The sequence below is a fragment of the Notothenia rossii genome (assembly GCF_949606895.1).
Source record: "Notothenia rossii genome assembly, chromosome: 11".
Taxonomy (NCBI): domain Eukaryota; kingdom Metazoa; phylum Chordata; class Actinopteri; order Perciformes; family Nototheniidae; genus Notothenia; species Notothenia rossii.
In genome coordinates this window covers 53,092,581-53,114,198 of record NC_136910.1, presented here as the reverse complement: position 1 = coordinate 53,114,198, position 21,618 = coordinate 53,092,581, and the positions used below count along the sequence as shown (strand labels likewise).

The window sequence follows — 21,618 nt, the reverse complement described above, 5'->3', positions numbered from 1 at the left end:
TTAAGGCTGATGTGGTTTTTTGGGGCTCTTGGACAAGTTTTGGAAATGTGTCTCGTCGTCCCACATGGTTTCTTATCGGTCAGATAATCCAGCCCTGATAACACAGAGGGGCTTAAACACACACACGTGGCTACAAAGGGCAAACTATTACAACAATTACGACTCACACAGTCTTGAGACATGGCAGTGTAAACACAGATTTTCACATGTTGCACCACTCGCTTGCCCCACCTACACTCGATTGTAGTTTTCCACGGTTGTATCAGCGATGGGATCATGGATAGTTGGAAGCGTTTCAACATAAACGCTGGAATGATTTTATCTCACGTGATGAGGAACAACACCTACACAAGAGCATGAAGGCTACGTTTTTTACTTTAACGCTGCAGGGGTTTCAGTAGGTGTGCTGTGGTTTTAGCTAGAGTGCACTGACCTTTCTCTGACACACTTTTGTTCACTGATAGCCTGAAGGACTGATATTTGATGGACCTCGTAGGCTTGAATCCATGCATACATTCCACAAATGACTCATAATAACTGTAAAGAATACGATTTTAGGTGTCCTTTTTTACACCAACGAAAGCTAATTATTTAAATAACATTGGCTAAACCTATTATTCTTTTTTTTTTATTTCCTATTTTTATATATTTGTGATTTAAATAAATAATGGTAACGGGGCCTACAAAACAAAGGGGAATACTTATAGGTCACAGTTAACACATAACAGATACATCATTCATTCTCATAAGTATACTCAATGTCATATTTAACCGGAGAGTTATTAGTATTGCTTTGTGTGTTGTCAAAGATATAAACTTGATTTCTAAGGTTTTTTTCTCTCCATGTTTTATATTTTATTTGAGGTTTTCATCTTCAAACTAATTCCTTCTAATTTGTTTAATGAATTGCTACTCTTGGTACTAGGAATTTAGGGGTTAGGACATTTTCTTTGTTCTCTTGTTTTTAGAAGGAAGAAAGTGGGTGAGAATAGTTGACAATTCTTTATATATATATTTCCTAGAAACCACATTTGCGTACAAATCAAAATATATTTATATACTATATTCATAAAATTACAACGTAAACAAACCAATTGACAAAGTGCTAAAGTGAATGTTAAAATACTTAGCGTGATGTTGTTTATTTTGTCACTTGAGAGCAATTGCCGTTTTTATGACACATGGAAAAGCATTTCTTTTATATTTTATGTCATATGTCATAAAACAAAACTTAAACATCTCTCAAGCTTTTGTTAACCGCAGACTTTATATCAGGAATCAAACCAAAAGCACGATTACAGAGAAACGTTGAAACAAGTTAATTGTAAATCTGGGTGTCAGGACTCTTTCCCGCTATATAGACCAGATGAGTCATCTGTACTTATAACCATGCCCTATGATCAACAAGTGGTTACCAGGCAACCAGGCCGCAGAAACTGAAAATGTGGTTGCTATTTTTAGTTCTGTAATTATGACACTATGGAGTTGCACGTCAGTCTGATAATATCGAAGTTCATCTGTCTGTTGTATCCATTGGTTTGTGATGTTGAGTCAAGTCACTTAATTTGCTTCACCATTAAAAACAGATGCCTGTGACTGAGCATGCAACTCCACGCACGCACGCACGCACGCACGCACGCACACACACACATACCATGTATACATCACTTCAGGGGACATTACATTGACTTACATGCATTTTCTGGAGACTTATCCTAACCTTAACCATAACCAACACATTCCTAACCCTTACCCTAACCAAGTCTTCACCCTGAGATGAATGATTGCCCTCATGGAGACCTCCATTATGTCCCCATAAGGGAGGTGAGTCCCCACACGTGACTATGTAAACAGATTTAGGTCCCCACAAAGCTAATAATGCTAGACCACACACCCACACACACACACACACACACACACGAACACACACACACACACACACACACACACACACACACACACACACACACACACGTCTGCAGCGTGGTCTGGTTTCAGTTCTATGTTAAAAAGTAGTTTCCATTGACGGAAACCAAAGCACTTATTTGGTTATCAATTTTTAAAACTGGTTGCAAATAGCCCTGAAATGGTCTTAGAAGGAAACATCAGCAGTTCAGAAACAGAATACTTTATTTATCTTGGTGGAAATTGGGTGTTGTGACAGCTCTCCATTTCAGAATGAAATAACTATATAATACATTTAAAAAGTATTCATACATTCCTGCTGAATGGCTCATTATCTTTAAAATTGCATCTTTGTCTGTTTTACCAAAGAAATAGTCCATGTTAAGACTGTCACTTTTCCAAGTAGAAATCCCATTCACCTCTGTGTCTGAGTTGAAGACAAAAGCAATGACAAAAGGAATTTGTTTTATTGATGAAGATGTATTTACCATGCTGGTTTGTTGTAAAATATAAGATGTTGCCTATGCACTCTTGTCTCTTTTCTAAGATGCTTTCTTTGTTGTTTGGCGTGTGGCACAGTGGATAGAGCGTTGGTGGTGGGATCAGGGGGTCACAGGTTCAAACCCCACTGCAGTCAGCATGTCGTTGTGTCCCTGGGACACTTCACCCCAAATTGCTCCTGTGGGGATTGCCCACAGTACTGAGTATGTAAGTCGCTTTGGATAAAAGCGTCTAACAAGTAACATGTAATGTAATGTTTGTCTCTCTTTATAGTTGTTTGAAGTTTCTTTGTGGTCATGTTAAGATTTAGTGTCTCTTTGAGTGACTGTTTGGGGATAAAGGGCAGGGCCTCGGACAGGTTTGGCCCAGACTTAAAGGTGGGGTAGGTAATTCACTTCAGACATTTTTTTTGTTATATTCCATGGAATGCTGTTAACATCCCGATAGCAATGAATATATTAAATGCTTTGACAATAAATACATTAAAAAATGTCATCTGTGGAAGCCGTGGCGCTGTAAAAAGCACGACCAAACATCTGCCCGGCTAAAATAACTGGATGACCTACCTGCCTGTCAGCCTTCCATCTGTCCACAAACTTATCTCGTGCCCTCATTGGTCATGTGCACGTTCGTGTGTGTTGGAGGAGGGGCTCTGTAAGGAAGTGGCAGATTTTTTTCGGCTGCGTAGTTTCAAATTCTAGCGCACTCGAGCTGGTTTCTCCATTACCTACCCTACCTTTAATATCTTATTTGTTAATCTCTGACGAAGCTATTCTAGCACTTTCCACCTGCTGTTAATGCTAAACTAGGCAAAACACATCTTGGCCCTATTAGATCATAGAGAGATCAAATTGATACTGATTTTCTCTAAGTATAAGCAAACAGTGAGTACCCAACATGTCTGATTTTCTATTTTATTCTAATGGTTTAGCTACAAGTTCATTTGAAGAGTTTCCATCATGTCTTAAATGTAGGTCAAAAGAAAAAATGGATCAAAAGAGAGAAGACTTTTGAAATGTGACATCCTCTCCTTCTGATCACTAATCATCCACCCGACACGCTAAGCCTCCCAAAATGAGGTCCTCCGGTTCAGACTAGTTATCCTAATTTACCAGCACAGTGGAGATGTACACCACGTGCTTTGTTTGGATGCATGTAGGCTTTATTATCCCTCCTGCTAATGCAGCTGCAGCTAAACCACTCAGCAGATTCATTGTAATACTGATCTAGTATTATCTACCTGGCTAGAGGTGAACTCTTATCATAGGTACAGACTGTTTAGATATCTTTTGGGCACTGTATTATCTGTATCTGTGAGAGAGTTACATATGCACTGTAACAATGTGGAACTGATAGCTGCTAATAAATAACAGTTATTGTATAGACAAGTAAAAATTGACCAACCATTAACCCTGCCTATATGCTGTATATGAGCAGGTGCACGCCCATTACCAACATGACCATCCACACAACGCCCTAAGCCATCTGGCCCCACTAAGATGAATGTAGAAACACATTTGAAGAGATACACACCCAGTCAGACACACATCATGTTCACAACGCTCACTAGATGCTGCACCTTCAGTTGTTAGCAAGAGCCACGCTATTGTGTGTCAGCGGCACTATACCTCAGCAGGTTTAGAGTCCAACACGATCAGCTGCACGACCAGGGAGCTATCTGTGTGTGTTTGTTTGTGTGTGTCTGTGTGTGTCCATTCAGTAGGAACCACTTATCACCAAACGAGGACACGCCATGCCGGGTGGCCTGGAAAAAATTCCTGGCGCTGCTCCTATGTTCGCCTGTTGGCCGAGGTCCATTCATGGAGACATAATCTCATCTCTTGACTTCCTCTCTCTCTCACTTCTCCTTTTGTCTGACTCCCCTGTGCCTCATTCACAACATGCAAACAGCTAAAAGGAAACGCAGTGTTATTTACTCAACTCAGCGTCTTCCTCTGTCGGATGTCTCAGTCTGGTTTGCTGCAGAAGTTTCTGACTCGGCAGCAAACCGCAGGCCCAACAAGTGCGCTTTACCTTTTGTATTCCACTCCAAAACCCCTATTTTTAGAGAAAGCAAATAAGAAATGATTAATCTAGCTTCCTAAAAGGTGTAACTGTTAAGAGGAATTATTTATTTATTTCATTTAGTGTGAACACTTTTCTCTTACTTCTTTCATGTCCTTCTTGCCTTCAGGCTTCATGTGGATCATTACTAATAATATAAAAAAAAAATCAATTACATCTTTTTTAAAATGAGTTCATTAGGGTTTCCTTTTTGGGTTATAATCACAATCAGATACTTTATTTATCTCGGAGGAAATTGGATTTTTGTGACAGTTGCTCCATTTCCTAATGAAAATAGAAATAAATTAAATACAAATATTTATATAGACGTAAGAAGTTAAAGTCTTAAAATATAAAATAAAATATAATAAAAATGGGCATATTGTTCTAGATTATATTACATGTATATGTATTAATAGTGGTGTTTTGGTATTAAAATAAAAACTCGATTACATATTTTTAAAGGAAATCATTATGGGTTTATTTTTGGGTTATAATCACAATCAGATACTTTATTTATCTCGGAGGAAATTGGGTTTTGTGACAGTTGCTCCATTACCGAATGAAAAGCAATTAAATACAAATATTTACTTTAATTTACTTATGCTGCTTTAACACAAGACCAATGACATTTAATAAATGTATATTAAATAGGGCTTTATTGATTACAAAACGTCTTAAAACAAAAGTAAGACATTCTTTATTATGACATTGCAATCTCAAAATAAAAGCTACATTTCATTTCCAAAATCTCTTTACCTGCATTCCCTGTTTCTCTTCGCTATCACTACTAAATTAAGCCAGAAAATTTGCCAGAAATGTTCCAACCTGAAGCTGCGTCGGGTATATAATAGTGATTTCTTAAATGTTAAGGATTTGCATTTATTTTAAAGCAAGCACACTCACACATACTGTGATACACAGTCGGTCTTTGATACAAATAAAACAATACCAGAATAATGAGCCAGTCGGTGGCCTGTCATTGGCGCAGTTCGGTCTGAATACCCTGCGGTGAATGAGAAGGACAGTGGGCCTGATTCGGGCCCCTGTTGGCTCGTCCCACAGCCCGAGGACAGAAGACCAATCACTTCTGCCTCCATGATGCAGGCTTTTATCACTGACATGAAAAAGACCCACCGCCGACGCTCAAACAAACGCAGCAGGCTGGGATACACAAAGATCCCAGTTCTATTAACCCCATTTTTTTGTTTCTCCTTCTATAAGTTGTATCCTTGCTGCCGCTAACTAAGAGAGAGGACATGCACTAAGGCATTTCAAAGTAGTCTATTGGGAGAAGAGTGCTGCTAGACGAGACAAAAAAGAAAAGTGAAAGACAGTTGAAGAGGAAACGAGCCCAGCGGCTAGCGTGATTTATTGATAGACTCGCTTCTGTCATCCAGATACTTCCTCTAAGACAGGATGGCAGTTTACCACGAAAATGCTTTTTCTGTGGTGTAAGATTCAACACAGGTTTTGAGGCTAAAAATAAGCACTACTGGGACTGAAGGCTCTTTGTTTGGATGGTAACATACGTAGTGTCAAAGCCTGTATCTGTTACTATGGCGGCATATGTATGTGGGAAGCTAATCCGGCTGTTTGGTTGACAATCCAGTGACTGAAGAGTGAGATCTGTCTACTCATAGTTTGGTCAGTATTAAAAGAAACCTACATCTGGAATATTTTGTAATGAAAACTAAAAGTGAATTTAGTTTCATTGGAGGGAACTTTGATGATTTCCTTTCTCAAACCATCGCATTTATGTCTACTCCCTATCTTCTCCGATAACGAGACATTATCCCTGAGAAATCTTTGTTATCGTACAAAAAAGGTCGATAGTATTTATTTAAAATACCTCCTTTCCAAACCTTGAGAAACTAGAGGACGAAATGTAAAATGACTACTGTTTGTAGGCATTGTGACATGTGTAATAACCCGGAAAACCCACACTGAGTAGTGCTTATCATTAGGTAACATTAGTGAGTAATTGGTTGAAAGGTTACTCTTGTAAAGGCCCCTTGTTTAGTTCACAGGGTTTACAGACTGTTCTCTAAACCCTCATCCTACACCGCACTGCCGCCTCAAGTTTCAGGTTATTCATTGTCATGTACCCAACAATTACAGAGCAGCAGTCTTTGGAAATGGACATCTTGGATCTCTGGCTCACATAAAGCTTATTAAATATGTAACAAGAAATCAAGGCAAACAAAACCCACCTCCTTCTTCGTGGATCGATGGGTGTAAAGTTCCTCCATGGATGGCAGCTCCTTCCTGGTGACGTGTAGTTTACCCTCTGACATGACAAGAAGACCCATTTGAAAGCAAAACAACACAGCCTTATTACTGATATCATTATCTGCGTTTGGATTTTAATTACTTTTTAATAACCTTAATCAGATATTAGGCAGCTATCAAATCATCAACGCACAATAAGGAAGGTCCAGTGGAGGAAATTATTCCATAAAAGTTGGAAGAGAAATTGGGGATCGATCAAAGATCTTTGTCCATCATCCATAGATACTTAATCAGTCATCTATGGACCCTTGTCCTTAGTATAGTAACTACCCTAATCCTGAAGCATAGGCACCTGTCCTTAGACCATATCATGTTTTCATAAATCTATAGAAGCTCATTCTGAATCTATAGAGCCTTATCTGGCAACTATAGACTCTCCACCAATTTAAAGACTTCTGCTATCACAAGTCTAAGTCGTTAGCCTTAAGACTCTCACAAAGAGTCTAAATACCCTTGTCTTTAATCTATAGAGCTTGTTCTGAAACAGAACCTCATCAGTAAATCTGGTCTTTAATCTACCAACATTCATTTGGAATCTATAGTCCATCATTTCAAGACCCCGTCTTTAAGTTATAGGCCCTCGGGATATAGACACTCCTATTCAGTCTATAGACCCTATTCCTTGGGAATCGATTTCTCTTTCATATGACAAGAAAATGCCTTGGCATCTGATCCATTTTTGAACAATTATAATGCCTTCATAGTAATGAAATAGCCTGGTATAACCCTAGGTGGAAAACCACTATGGCCACATGCTTAGATCTATTTGAGTTGTTGACTATGTCATTGGGTAGTGTTTTCTATTCAATGAAGCGATCCTTGTCTATAATCTATAGACGCTGGTATTTACCTTGGTTGCTGATTGGCTCCTGGTTACAGAAGCCAAAAAATCGTTATGACATCATAAAGAGGCCAAAATCTGATCAGCTCATTTTCAGACAAGTTTTTATAGAAATGGATCAGGACAAAAAGAGAGAGAATCTTTTTTCCTGAATCTTTCAGAGTCTCTTTACAAAGAGGGGACACATGTTGATGTAGAAAAGACATGAAAAAGTGGATTTTGCATAATAGGTGACCTTTAAATTGCGGCTTTAAGGGGAACCCTGACTGGTTGCTGGCTGTGGCCTTGTGATGGAGATTACTGCAGATTTAGATCATGGACTTCAGAGTAGAGGGAGCCAGGTACTATACGTTAAGAGCAATCAGCTGAGAAGACATGGACACACACACACTGTTGTATGTGTGTGTGTGTGTTGGCTGTCATCTCCATGGAAACTCGGCGGAGAAAAATAAAAGCTTTTATGAGCTATCGTGCTGCGTTTGCTTATTAGAAACCATCTGCGGTCATTCTGAAACTATCCATCAGATTTGTGTGGGCCACTAGAGAGTCATGACTGCACAACCAAATGAAATCACACACAAATAAAATAAAGATCTATTAATGGAATAATTTTTATGATTCAGAATGGAAGGGTGTAGGGATGACTTTTTTTAAATGAGCATTGTCCTGGTTACCTTAACGAAAAGCCAATGGAATTTTTCCTTAGGGTTTTGGATTATTACACAAAATAAGCTCCCTGGCAAACACATGTTTCTGATGATTATGCATTTCTTTCAGCAAGAAATGAACCCCGCTTTAATGGGTTTTCAAGTAAAAAGCCAGAAGTAAAAAGCTAAAGGCAAACTACACCACAGTTGCATGACCAAACAATGATTCTCTACGCTTTCTTTTTTATAGAAATGCCTTTCTTCTTAGCATCATTTAAGATGGATCGTAAATATTTGCAAAAGTGCATGTTTAAACTCAACAAAGCTCTGAAGACCTGCAGTCTAATTTAGGAACTGCTTTTCAATCAATAAATGATTCAACCACATGTCTACCCAGCACGTAAAAGGTTACAAATTCACGATAGGGGTATTTACTGTTCTTTTAAAGTAAAACGTAAAAAATATTTTCCGCTTGTGTTAGCCACAGATCTTATTTCAGGCATAAAAAAAATAAAAACTTTAAAAACACCCATTGACTTTAAGAACAATGAACAAAATCGAGCAAAGATGCTAAAAAGTCTACGTTTTTTTGGACCATCTTCTCTTTGAATGTTACAGAAATGATCCTTAAAAAGGTCGATTGGTGCACCAACCTCTCGGAAAACCTGTCAAATTGTTCCTCTAAAGATGTCCCCTTTGAGAATAACTGCCAGTCAGCGTGCTCACTGGCTAAAACCACAAAGTCCCTGGTGCCAGAGTAGCCATGTTCACGTCAGATTACACGGTGAAGCAAAGTGCAAGGGCCCGTCTCGCCACACGGAGCCATGTTTGCAAACCACTGAAGCGATGCCAAACAGACATGTCTTACAGAGAGCCCTCTAAGGCAACCAATCACAGGTCGGAGCTCCTGCAAGGCCACCAGCTGTCCCCTTTAGAGGACACATGAAGTTCAGAACATGCAGCCTAAACAAACTGCAGCTGGCTCTCCAAAACACCTCATTTTAAAAACACCGTTGAATAAGTTATGAGCTAATAGTTGGTGTTGAGATAAATTGGTGTTACTGCAGCGTTAGCAAAAGTCTGGGACATGTGATAGAGTTCAGTATAGATAGATGGTTTCATTACAGAGCAATAAGGAAGTCATAACCTGTTCATGTTTACTGCGCTGTATAATGCAGAGGAGTGATGTTTGTGTTGTATAAACTGTTCTTTGAAAAGTCCACATCACAACTTCCTGGAGTCTTCACCTACATCTTCAGTGGATGGAGTAGTCATCACATGACATGGGTATTGAACTTTAGTCAAGTGATAACAGTGCTTCTATATGAGTACATATGTTTACATTGTTATATAATGAATGTAAAATTGAGCAAATGCCAGCTGCTGATGAAGACCAAAAGATTGTTGAGAGCCCTAGAAAACGCTGGTGAATTAAGAGGACATATTGTGCTCATGTTCAGGTTCATTATTGTATTCTGTGCCTTTACTGTGACATGTTTCCATGCTTTAATGTTCAAAAAGGTCTTTATTTGTTTCATACTGCCCTCTTTTCACGCTCTGTCTGAAACCAGAGCCCAGTCTGCTCTGATTGGTTGGCTGGCAGGCTCTGTTGTGATTGGTCAACCTCTTAGAAATGTCCCGCCCCTTTTGCCTGTTACATACAATGTGTTGGATGCTAGCCAATAAAAGCATAAGTGTAACATAGTGATGTCATTATGTTCTGAAGTTCTGGCGTGAACTTTGGGACAAAACCTTATTTTTACACAATACAGGAAACGGGAAAACACCAAAATGAATAATAGGGCTAATTAAGGTTTTTTTAAATGTGAATTTTGAGGTCACTATACCAAGTTTGAGGATTGCCTTGGTCTCCTCCTGCCCTGTGTAAACTAACCAAAGTTTGGGGGGGGATAATAATTGAGTGAAAACAGCTTTTCTCATCAGGAAAAACTGAACCTTATTGTCTCATTTTGTTATTTTCAGCCAACTACATTTTAAGAGAAAATGAAATACTCGCTCCACATCATGAAGAGGCACCAGCCCAAGTTTAGTTGTGCCAGTCACAGTTTTTATTTTCTTTATCAAGGTGTCAATGAAGAGAAAATAAAATGGGGCAGGGGATATTAGTGTCGCCATGTGTCTCCAACACAAAAAATATGTTATTAACCTATTTTTATTTGTTTCTCTCAATGTTGTTTTTCATCATTAGGACAAAACATTTCTCACTACAAAAAAAGAATATTGCCAAATCAAAGTGGTTTTGACTTTGATAGATAATCGCTAATTCTCCTTTCTCTGATTGTGTCTTCCGCAGCTCAAGATCTCATTCAATGAGTCGAGTCTCCAGAGTACGTATGAGTATCCGTCGGAGAACGGCGCATGGGACAGTGGGGACGAGGACGAAGACGAGGACGAGATGCGCGATGAGAAGGTGTCTGACGAGCAGCCGAGCATGGTGGGACGCATCCACATCCCCCGACCCAGCTTCTCCATCTCCCCAACGCACACCAACAACAGTAATGGTGAGTCATTTGATGTTTTTGTGGTAGACGTGCAGGTTAGATGTCGAGTTTTAGCAGAATAAAATTGTCTATCTTCTGTCCAACACTTTGGTCTAGAAATCCCCACAGCTTTGGGACAAGTTGCTGGGAAATTTCCTGCGAATAGAAATATTCATGGTCCCCATAGGATGATCCCTAATGAATTTGGCAGCCCTCTCAATTTACCTATCAAGCAAAACTCTCTATTTCTATATTCTAATTTTCTAAAGCTAGTCCACAACAAGCTATCTTGAAGTCCCATGGCCAAGTGACTCTTTAATGTCCGTGCTGATTATCATGGTCCACAGAGGGTGAACCCTATAACAAGTTTTAACTGGTAACTCTCTGAAAGTTCTACTTGTTATACACAAACATCTACATTTGCTGGCATCATTGTTATTACATTTAAGCACATTCATGCTCCTCAGAGGATTCATAATTTCCCTTTTTGACATCCCACCAGCTTTCATCTTTCTATGGGTATAAATACAAATTGTGTTTAAAAAAGAAAACTTCTGGTACAGATTAGATCAAGTAAAAACAACAGAAGGGGCACTCGGAGAGCTCAAACCTCCACCAAGACATAGCATATCTCGCAATGTTAATGAAAAGGAAGAATAATTGTCTATCTGCATCGTGATTGGTGTAGGCTCCGAAATGTTAATGGTTATTTCTAGGCTTATGCCCAAGTTTCGTGAAAATCAGGCCAGTGTTTTTTCCATAATCCCGCTGAGAAACAAGCTAAAAACATTACCTCCTTTGAGGATGTAGTAGTTAGGAAATATAAAATCAGAAGCACTAGCAAGACAAAATATGGATAGGACAATTTTATACAGTGGTAAAAATAGATAAAGAAGAACCAAAATAACCAGACAGCACGATCAACAACATCTGAAGGAGAAATGTGCAGCAAAACAACATTATATTGTACCTTTATTCTGACCCAGAGACATAACAATAGTAATAATAATATGATGGAAGGTCAGTTGGGGACATGTTGTGTTTACCAGACAAACAACCAATAAGTCACTTCAGTTTTATGAGGGATGAAATCAAGATGTATTATTTACCCCCTAACTACCAGTTATGGCTAATAATGACCAAATAAAAAGATACGCAAGCCGGCATTGGAAACTTAAATGACACCACTCCTAAATGGTTTGATGATAGATATGTTGGATCTTGCAATAGGTAAACACAGATACTGTTTTATTTTATTATAATTTGTAGTGAGTTTACATGAAGCAGCCCGTCCGTTAGCACCTGCATTGTAAAGGTGTTATAAGGAGATGTTGTGAAATAAATGTTTGCTTCTGAGTAAAGTAATAGAAACAGGGAAACAAGAAGTAGTCTGATGAGGACACTGCTTCTTGTCTTCTTTATTATAGCAGCATCCCTCCCACACACAACATCAGATATGATGACAGAGACCTCTACTGGACAAAGTGTGAACAACATTTAATAAAAAGTGTGTGATACAGTTTCAGAGCCATTTCTGTTTCCATTTTCATTCTCTATCCGGAAAAAATGACTCAATAATATCATTAAATGTTCATTTCTCCAACACATTAATATAAATGAGGTTTTAACAGAGGCAACAACAACAACAACAACAACGTGTCAGTAACACATCATGTCTTATTGCTGTGTCCAGACCTTTCGAGCTACATTCCCAAGCACTCTGTGGACTTCAGCGCCTGGCAGGAGCACAAACATGAGGACAGTGTTTACCAGGAGGAGAACGGCTCCCAGACGACTCAGATGACGGAGGAAGTGATGGTGAGAGAGGGGTTTCAATATAACAATTTAATCATTAAGACAATACTGGGGACATTTTCCTCCTTAAGGGTCTGTCATTTTACAGGTAATCTTATATTAAGTTCTGAGGTTGAACTTCCAAAAATAATTAAAATCACACAAAACTCAAAGCCTCTGACTAAATAAACGGTGTCTCACTTAACAGTCAAGTATATTGTAAGACGACCACTTCAATACATTTCTATGTAAGATAAGAGATAAGATAAGATAGGACTTTATTTATCCCGAAGGAAATTGTTGTGCCAGAGTTCCAAAAATATAATACACACAGCAGCATAATAAAATGACTGTGCACTATCAGTGCAGTGAAAAGAGCAGTTAAAGAAACATAGACAGTCAAAGAATGAATGTCAAACTGTACAGTGACGAGCCGTATTGAGTAGTGCAACAAAACGTAGTGGCAGATACGTAATTGCACGTTATTATAGAACATTATTAATAATAATGATATTGCACATGTTATATAGCAGAGAGTTGTATCAGTATATTGCCGTAAAAAAGGAATATTAAAAGGTTTAAAATAATGACAACATGATATCTCTCCTCCTCAGCTGACCCCCGCAGACAGCTCCTCTCTGTCGGACTACAGCAGCGAGCCGGCTCTTTACTTCTGATCAGCGGACCAACAGCTGTCCAGTAGCATCACAGCTTTGGGACCAGCCTCTAAGCACATCGTCCTGATCTCGTAGGGCAACACAGTATTTAGTTATTCTGTTTTTGGGCTGATTTCCTGCCACGGAACCGCCACATGCCACGTTATCAACCGCATATCAGAGCAGATTTGCCAGGTTTCGATTCCCACTTTCCTCCTGACCAAACACATTGAAAAAACAAAGCAGCTGGACTGTCTTTATCCTGCGATCCCGGACGGTTGATCTGTCCTCATCGTCCCTCACAAAATTGCTTGAAATCTATCTAGACTGGCCTCTCCAAACCCCCCCGTCCCCCGTCCCCCGTCATTATCTGCTTCCAAGTCTTCAACGTTTGCCTCCGGTTTTTGGGAGCTTAAAAGCAAGGGACCAAACTCCTTACAGAGAACAGGAGGCCGCCAGTGCCCACATGTAGGTGTCGCCACGGGAACAGTGTTAGCATGGAAACATGTCATTTAGGACGTGGAGGACGCGTCTGCTTGTGTAGATCGCCGGCACACTCAAACACAAAAAAATTGCGAAAGGGTGCCACAATTGTTTTGTTTTTGTACCTGCATGTGTTGATTTCAGCCAACAAGCTTGGTTGTACTGTAAAGCTTCCGTATGCCTTTTGAGTTTTTGTATGTCTTCTGGCAAACTATGCTGTATTGAAGCTGCAGCAGAAGAGTCTTAACAGCAAGCAAACTTCAACACATTTTCCCCCATTCGTGACGAGGTAGGGGAATTATGCACCCCATGATTACACGCTTGAAAAAAAGTGACCTTGGCCAATAATGTCTGTACGTCCGGTGACGAAATGAAGATCATCATACTGTAGAATGTTTCCGTATATCAAGGTGTCTGCATCCCGTTTAAAAAAAGCTGTTGGCCAACTTTTTATCCTGGCTTCTCGTGTATTTATTCCCCGCTTACAGTTGAAGTTTGCATGTCAGAGACCTGCTCGTGTACAAAACCACTTTTGTAAAGATATCTGCCGGTGCGGACGGACGTTTTTTTGTTTGTTTTTCAGTCGGACCTCATGTACTTTCACATTCCACGGAGGAAGAAATCGGTCCTTATGATCATTCATAATATGGCATGTTTGTGAGAGCGAGTGTGTTTTGAAAGGATATGAAATGATTTTTTTTTTAATTAAGATTGTTTTTTATATATAAGAATGCACCATGTTTCCAGATTTTTTTAACGCATAATGCCAAGTGATTAAAGTGTTGCTGTAACGGCCTCACATTCGTTCCGCTCCCGTCCCTCGGCCAGTATTGTTGTACAGTTTTCATAAGATTCATTTCTTACTCTCGTCCTTTTTCTTTCATTTCTCCAATCAGATGACATTTGTTTTCAGCCCTCGAAGGTTTGTGCTGTTAGGAGACGTTAGGGTCTTTGTCTGAGGAATTGTAGGAATTCTGTTTTGTCTGGAGTCTTGGATGTTTAATGTCTTTGCACTGTCTTGCTTTTAGCCTTGTTTTGCACCTCATGAGAAGGCCACAGAGGATATGTGCACTTTAAAGAAGTCTAGTTGAAGAGTTTTGTTTCCAAACAAAAGCCACTTTTTACACCTGTTATTCTGCACCCAGTGATTGTATGTGAGATACGGTACATGGGTAAGGCAGAAAACATTTTTAGAATAGAATTGGAATGCAACTCTTCAATTGGATGCGATGAATGCACTGCCGATGAATGCCATGACCACTCGTTTTACTCTGTTTGCCGCAGCCTTGCAACATCAAGTCTTATGATTGTCGTCCTTGTCTCTCGGAACACAAACTGTAGCGATCCACACAGATGAGGGCCTCATGTTTGGCCTCAAATCTGTTTTTTGGTCAGTTGAGCTGATCATTCAAAGACCATACCAGTGATTTTGCAAGTTTTAGCCCATTTTATTTCAAATCCCATATACTTCACTATTGAGCAAACCGTGCGACTGTGGTTTAAGAGTTTGAATGTATTTCTTAACCGATTGATTTCCACTCTATTTTATACGGTATGAAAATCTACTAGAGGCTTAAAAGTATAACCCCAACAAAATATCAACTTGTTTAAAATTGAATTCTTGATGACAAAAAGTCCAAAACATGAGAAAATCTTAATGAATTAAAAGTTAACGGGCCGTGTTCAACAAAAGGTGACTATATCAAAAACATCAGATTAAAGACACTGCCTCATAAACAACTGTCTCTTAACTCGTGAAGGTGAGCATTGTCTCTGTGCGAGGACTGTTTTTGGGCAAGTATTTTTAAAAGCAAGGTTTCAAACTCAAGTTTTTTGAGTTTGTAAAAAAGTGTTTTGATATAGAAACTTGGCTTCCATTTACTTCCATTCATCAAGAATGTTCTCCATGTTGTTTCGCCCTTGGGTATGCAAGAATGACAAATGATCTTGAAACAAGATGAGGAATCTGAATAAGCATTCTGTTCTCTTTACTCAATGCCAAAGACATATTCCAATCCTTCACAAAATTATGTTAACGTTCAATATCCTGCCCTTCAACAACATTACTATCAATCATTAGCATAATGTAGGGTCACTTAAGTGTAACTGTCAAAACTCAATGCAGACTTGATGTTCTGGTTGATGGATTCCACAACTCAGAAGTCTATTACATGTTCATACCACGAGGAAATGAATGGAAACCAATGGCTGCTTGAATCAAGGGAGGAAACAATCAGCCAAAGTGGTCACATGATCTGTAAACACACTGGTATGGTTCTTTACATTGAATTTGGCCTCACTTGGACCTGCTGTGGTGCTAAATCACATGACGACACACCTGTGGATCCATCTGTGCTGACTGCTGCCTTCAATGTCCAACACCCAAAAGAGGACGTCCACTTATTGTGGGAAACTTTCCTTGGACTGAAGGAAGTGGATTTTGGGAATCCCCACTGATCGTCTAAAATAATCCCGGCGAGGAGTTTTCTTTTGACCACTAATGGAACTTCTGAAGTGTACATGTGTTTGCCTCCTGAGCAGTTTGTTGGTCACACTGTAGCGCCTCTGTGGTAGAAGCTTCTCCATCTTCTCGTTTACTTTTCCCCCCTCGTCTGTAAATCTCCATCGCAGCAGATGTGCTTACTGTAATTACTGTCAACGATTTGGGCAAATAAAACAAAAACGTGATGTCATACTTGTACAAATGAAAGCTCAATAAATAGAACACTTGAACAAATGTAAATACGTGTCCTTTTCCTTCCTGGGGAACAACATATTTGCTACTAATCGTGAGTTGGGTTTTGCCAATAAGGAAGAGACATGGGAGTGATAAGAAACATTTATTAGAATAAGTATGACAATAAATCAATTTGATGTTTCATGAAGGGTCCAAAGAGGAGTATAAAGTTAAAAGTGCTGTTGTGGTCCAAAAGAGAGTTTGTTGACCTTTCCTGGCCACTAGTGATCCTTCCTCCGAGGCTCTGTGGCTTTACTCAGGTTTCCTGTCTCCTGCTTCAGGACGCTCAGGAGAGAGTGGGAGCTCTCCAAGATCTATAGGTGGAAGAAAGAACATTAAATATTCTGTAGATACGTACAGGTAGTGTGCTATATACTGTAAACGTCATTAAGAAGGGGCCCAGGCACTGCTTGTTGTTCTTTAATAAGAGCAGCTCTGTGTTTCTTTGCAGTGATTAGTGGGAGAGCGCAGGGAGTTCAGCATCAGTAAGTGGGGAGATGAAACTGCTGAACAAGGACAACGGAAAAAATAATTGCGTACTGAAAGACAGCAGTCGGTATAAGCCTGTAAGCAATAAACATGTGAACATTGTGAGGGTAATTGTTTCCCAGACTGGGGGACTCAGATTGACAGTACATTGTATTTGCTAAGGCTAAACTAGCAAAATATTCAATTTACAATAAAAGGAAACATGGATAAGCAGAAAATGTCCATATTTGGAAGGCTGAAAACAGCAAGTATGTGGGATTGTTGCTTTAAACTCATTTATTTGATGATCGTTTATGATTAAATCATCAATGTATCATCATTACAGCTCTAAAACCGACAAGACAAGCTCCACAGATGTGCATTATACTGTATGAAAGTATTTATTTAATTTCTGATATAACCAAACGCATACTTTGGGGACTGGTTTTTCTATGAAGTGGGAAAAAAAACCTGACGATTCGTCTTTAAAGAACATATTTCCCTTCAACTTCAAATGTGATTTTTTAAAAGACTGAGCTAGAAGAAAAGATAAAACCCAAGGGAATATCAACCTTTTATAACAATGTTTTGGTCAATTATTACTTATCAATTACACATTCACTGTTTCACAAGTAGCTAAAAGAACTAATATATTTGTCTATCTTAAAAACAAATATATAGATATTGACATAAGGATTGTTTCTGCATGTTCAGTGCTGCTCAACAAGAAACATATGTAGATCAGTCACCACGATAGAGTATTTGGTCCCCACACACACCTTGGTGTACGCAGCCTGGGTCTCTGCGATGGTCTGGTCGAAGTTGGCGCGGGCGGCGAGTCTGTGAGCCAGGCTCTCGTTGACTCGGCTCAGTTTCTCTGTGAGGACGCGGACGTCGTGCTGCAGACGATCCTTCTCCACCTCCTCCTGCGTGATCTGACGGTTCAACTCCTCCCGCTTGGAGCACAGGTCCTCCATACCTGACGGAGACAAAAGAAGGGTTATTACAGCAGAGACTCACTGGATCAGCTTAGTGACAAACCATCCTGCATGATTACGAGGTTTTTAATGCTAAATCACACAAAGAATTTTAGCATAATGGTTTATTATATAGTAGCAGGTTCATCAACAATATGGTTTTCTTTTTCTTTTAGAGTTACCTTGAGTGTTTTTCCTTTATTTACCCATTTTATATCATTAAGTTAACGGATGTCCCCTGTTTGAATCACGTTAAATTACATATTTTATTGATATCTCATTATATGCAATGCATAACAATGCAAGATTTGAACCAATCAGAAAGTGTGTAACATGCCTGGTGTTTTGCAACCAGCATCTGACAGGTGGCCCGTTTTACTTCAGTCATAAGTTTTTCTCAACTAAAAACACATTTGTTTGTGTTTTTAGGTGGGTGATCGACACATAACACCCTTTTAAAACCTGCTCCACGTCATAAAATGATATATTTAAGCCCTCAGTTGCACTATTGGGATTGCAAGAGGTTAAAGGTTGATCTCCAGGTCTCGGAGAAGAACATAATCTGGAACGGTTAATCAGATTGGAGAGCACTATCCAGTCAAAGAAGCTTCAAGAACAGTTCAAGGAGAAGAGAAAACTGAACACGTTTGAAACTACAAAGTGAGTTATTTGGACCTAAAGTGATATTTACATGTGAAACCTGCTCTGAGATGCATTTCCGAATTCTGCACAACGTCAAAACTGTCACCAGCATCACGTTGTTTCAAAAACGACTAGTGTATATCCCACACATAAGTATTTAGAATTATTAAAAAGATGAATAAATCACTTACACTTGACTAGTTCATTGTTGTAGTTCTGCAGAGCCGCAGCTTGTTGGCTCATGTTGGATTTCAGCTTTAGTCCGCCTGACTATAAGCTTCAACCGCGGCTACACACCGCTTATTATGCTAATGTTAAACACTGTATATCTTATTTCTCGTGTCCCAAAGGTTATCATATGTTTCACTGAGTGAAATCCGCCCAGGTTCACAAATGTATCCGCATAGAAAAAGCGCCTATCCGCAGAAAAGCGTTCAAAGGCGGGTTACGAGGCGGGTTTCCCGGACAACTGAAGTACCCGGCAGTTCTTCTTCTTCTGCTTCTTCCTCACTTCATGATTCTTCTTCTTCGTTCTTCTTCGTCTTATTATATTTAGGTGCTGCGTCCCTAGCGCCCCCTTCTGACCATTCTGTGAATATTGTCTAGTAGTAAAATAATTCCTTTATGTACAGTCTATGGATAGTTATTATACTGTATGTAGGAGCCGTTTGTGTTTGTTGTCGGCGCAGGGTGTATAAATAGGGTCATAGGTTACTGGAAAAAGCACAGGACACAGGAATAGAGAGAGCAAAGTGTTCTAAGCAGACAGATGCTCACAGCTACCACAACTCATCAACCTTGGTATTGTCATTTCTAACAACTCTCAATAAACAGCAAACCCAACTGCATTCAACGACCGGAAATTCATTTGTTATGTGTCTGCGTAAAGATAACTTAGACCCTCACCTGTGTATTAATGGCGACCAGAATATAGGACATTTGAACACTTAAATTGATATTACACTGCGGTAAGGTATTACGTCAAGGCAATTGTATTTGTTTGTAATAGACATAGTGGAAGAATTACTCTGATATGATATCACATTATTGAATATGTATCCAAGTCAGGCATTACAATGTCTATTTTTGTGAAAGTACAAATACACATTTTTGAAAAAATAATTGTATTTTGTTTATTATTGATGCATTAATGTATATCTAACTTAAATGTTGCAGCTGATCGAGTTGAGAGTCATTAATAACTTTCTATAAGGCTACTGCCCATAACTCATTACTGTGTGTATAGGCTACAGATAATAATTCCTTCTACATGGTTAGAAGCCAGTTATTCTCCCTTTTTCTTTTCAATATGAACATGTATGTGAATGAATATTTCCTAGACTGCATTCAATGTATTTGAGGTCAACTATGTGTTTGTTCATAGATGCATATATAATCTCAAATAACTGAGAAAAATGACTCCAATATGTTTACAAATGTATTTTACAAAGATAAATTCATTGCAGTCTTGAAGAACTGAAGAAATAGAGGAAATGAAACAGGCATCAGGCCTAACCACAGATGAGGAGAGGAAGCCAAACATCTGAAATTGGTTATTCAGTGAAGACTTATTATTATTTAGTGGGAATGCTGTTAACAGCATTCCATCTGTTCTTCGACGCACAAAATTCTTTATTTTCTTATTATTCCATACTTTATTTTGCCGGTCTTCTCCTCCCGCATTGAACATCGCAGAAACTCTGCTCAAACATCAAAAGGTTCAGCTCGGTCGGGAATCGATTGCTATTACTTGTTTCATTCATAATGTTCATAATTCCAGAGATACATCCCATAATTCATCACATTTTTAACCATTGAAGTCAATGGAGAAATTCTTCAGACTTCAACAAATCTTCATGCAAATTCAACTGCTAACTGTTCATTCATACTTTCACTCAGAAACCTCATTCCAACTTTAAAATGTTACACATCTTTCTGACATTATTCGTGTAACACAACTTTTAAATCTGATTCTTACTTTTAGAGATATTAAACATTGTTCAGACCTTGGTACAGAGGCCTTCCTTCTTCAGATTTTAACATTAACTAGAGTGGGTGATGTCGCAGCTAGAGTGTAGGAAATCTTGAAATTTGCCTTCATAATTTTTTTTAAACTGCAATTCCCAAACCCTACATTCCTGAGACATTCTTTTTCATGACAAACGTAGGAAAACATCTCGTAGCTTGAAAAATGACAAATAATTAAACAAAATGCCTCTTGAGGGCATGAAGTGACAAAAACGTTCAACATGTCTCCATTAAAGCCCATTGTAATTTCAGGCTGATATTTCCTCAGGGTAGCAGCCGCATACCTTTAGTTAATCTGCCAAAAAGGCCACATTATTGACCCGAAAGTACACAAAAAGCACACTTCAGATACTCAAGGTCCTTGAGATGCCTCACGCTTTGAAATTTCACCGATATCTGTTACGGTTCTTCAACAAATACATGTAAGAGGTTTATCTCTCATTCAGAACAATGGAAACCTCTAATCTCTGGCCACCTCGTTAGCTCAAATATAAACACCTGTGTCATGGAACACGATGATGTCATAACTCCAACTGACATGCTGGCAGCAGACTTCAGATAATGCTAAATGGTCCTGCCCTCAACAGCTCTACGACAATTATGGGGGTGTCATCATATGCCGTCGCCATAAAAGACGATGTCGCTATACATTAACTCCTATGAAAATATTCAAAAAGTGCTCAAACTTCACATGTGTGCTAACACTCCAGCCGTGAAGACATATATGGGACAGTTTTGAGATTTCTTCAAATGCCGCTGCCATGGCAACCCAATGCTTGCCATGAAACACGGTTTTTTCATAACTTCAGTGAAAATGCTCCAAACGGGCCAAAACTTCACAGGTTTGGTAACGATGCAGCCATCAACACATCTAAGCATTATGGCTTCAAGTTAGTTCAAAAGTTTGCATTTCAAATATTCTGCTGCTTTTCCAAGCCTTTTTACTTTCTTTTCTTCTCTCATCACACAAACAGTGTTCATGTATCATTTCAATCTAAATTCTTCACTTCTTCTTACACATTACATTTCAGCATAGCAATTCAGCGTCAGCTTTTCAGCATAAAGCATTCCCACTAGCAATT

At 39.0% G+C, this 21,618-nt stretch overlaps 2 protein-coding genes across 2 annotated transcripts in view; one reads left to right on the top strand and one right to left on the bottom strand.

Annotated features, from left to right (window-relative positions):
• Positions 1 to 16,427, top strand: part of tprn (taperin) — a 29,268-nt gene extending 12,841 nt beyond the window's left edge. Inside the window, exons 2-4 of the mRNA XM_079658759.1 lie at positions 10,565 to 10,772; positions 12,445 to 12,569; positions 13,160 to 16,427. Of these exons, the coding sequence (XP_079514885.1) occupies positions 10,565 to 10,772; positions 12,445 to 12,569; positions 13,160 to 13,222 (396 nt within the window). The 3' untranslated portion in view covers positions 13,223 to 16,427. The remainder of the gene's footprint in view (positions 1 to 10,564; positions 10,773 to 12,444; positions 12,570 to 13,159) is intronic.
• Positions 16,428 to 16,508: 81 nt separating this feature from the next.
• Positions 16,509 to 19,029, bottom strand: ssna1 (Sjogren syndrome nuclear autoantigen 1). Its single transcript, XM_079658765.1, has 3 exons — positions 18,700 to 19,029; positions 17,669 to 17,868; positions 16,509 to 16,735 (listed from the first exon to the last, which is right to left on the bottom strand). Exons 1-3 carry the CDS (start codon positions 18,749 to 18,751, stop codon positions 16,643 to 16,645), a joined length of 345 nt encoding a protein of 114 aa, XP_079514891.1. The 5' UTR covers positions 18,752 to 19,029; the 3' UTR covers positions 16,509 to 16,642.
• Between the last annotated feature and the right edge of the window lie 2,589 nt (positions 19,030 to 21,618).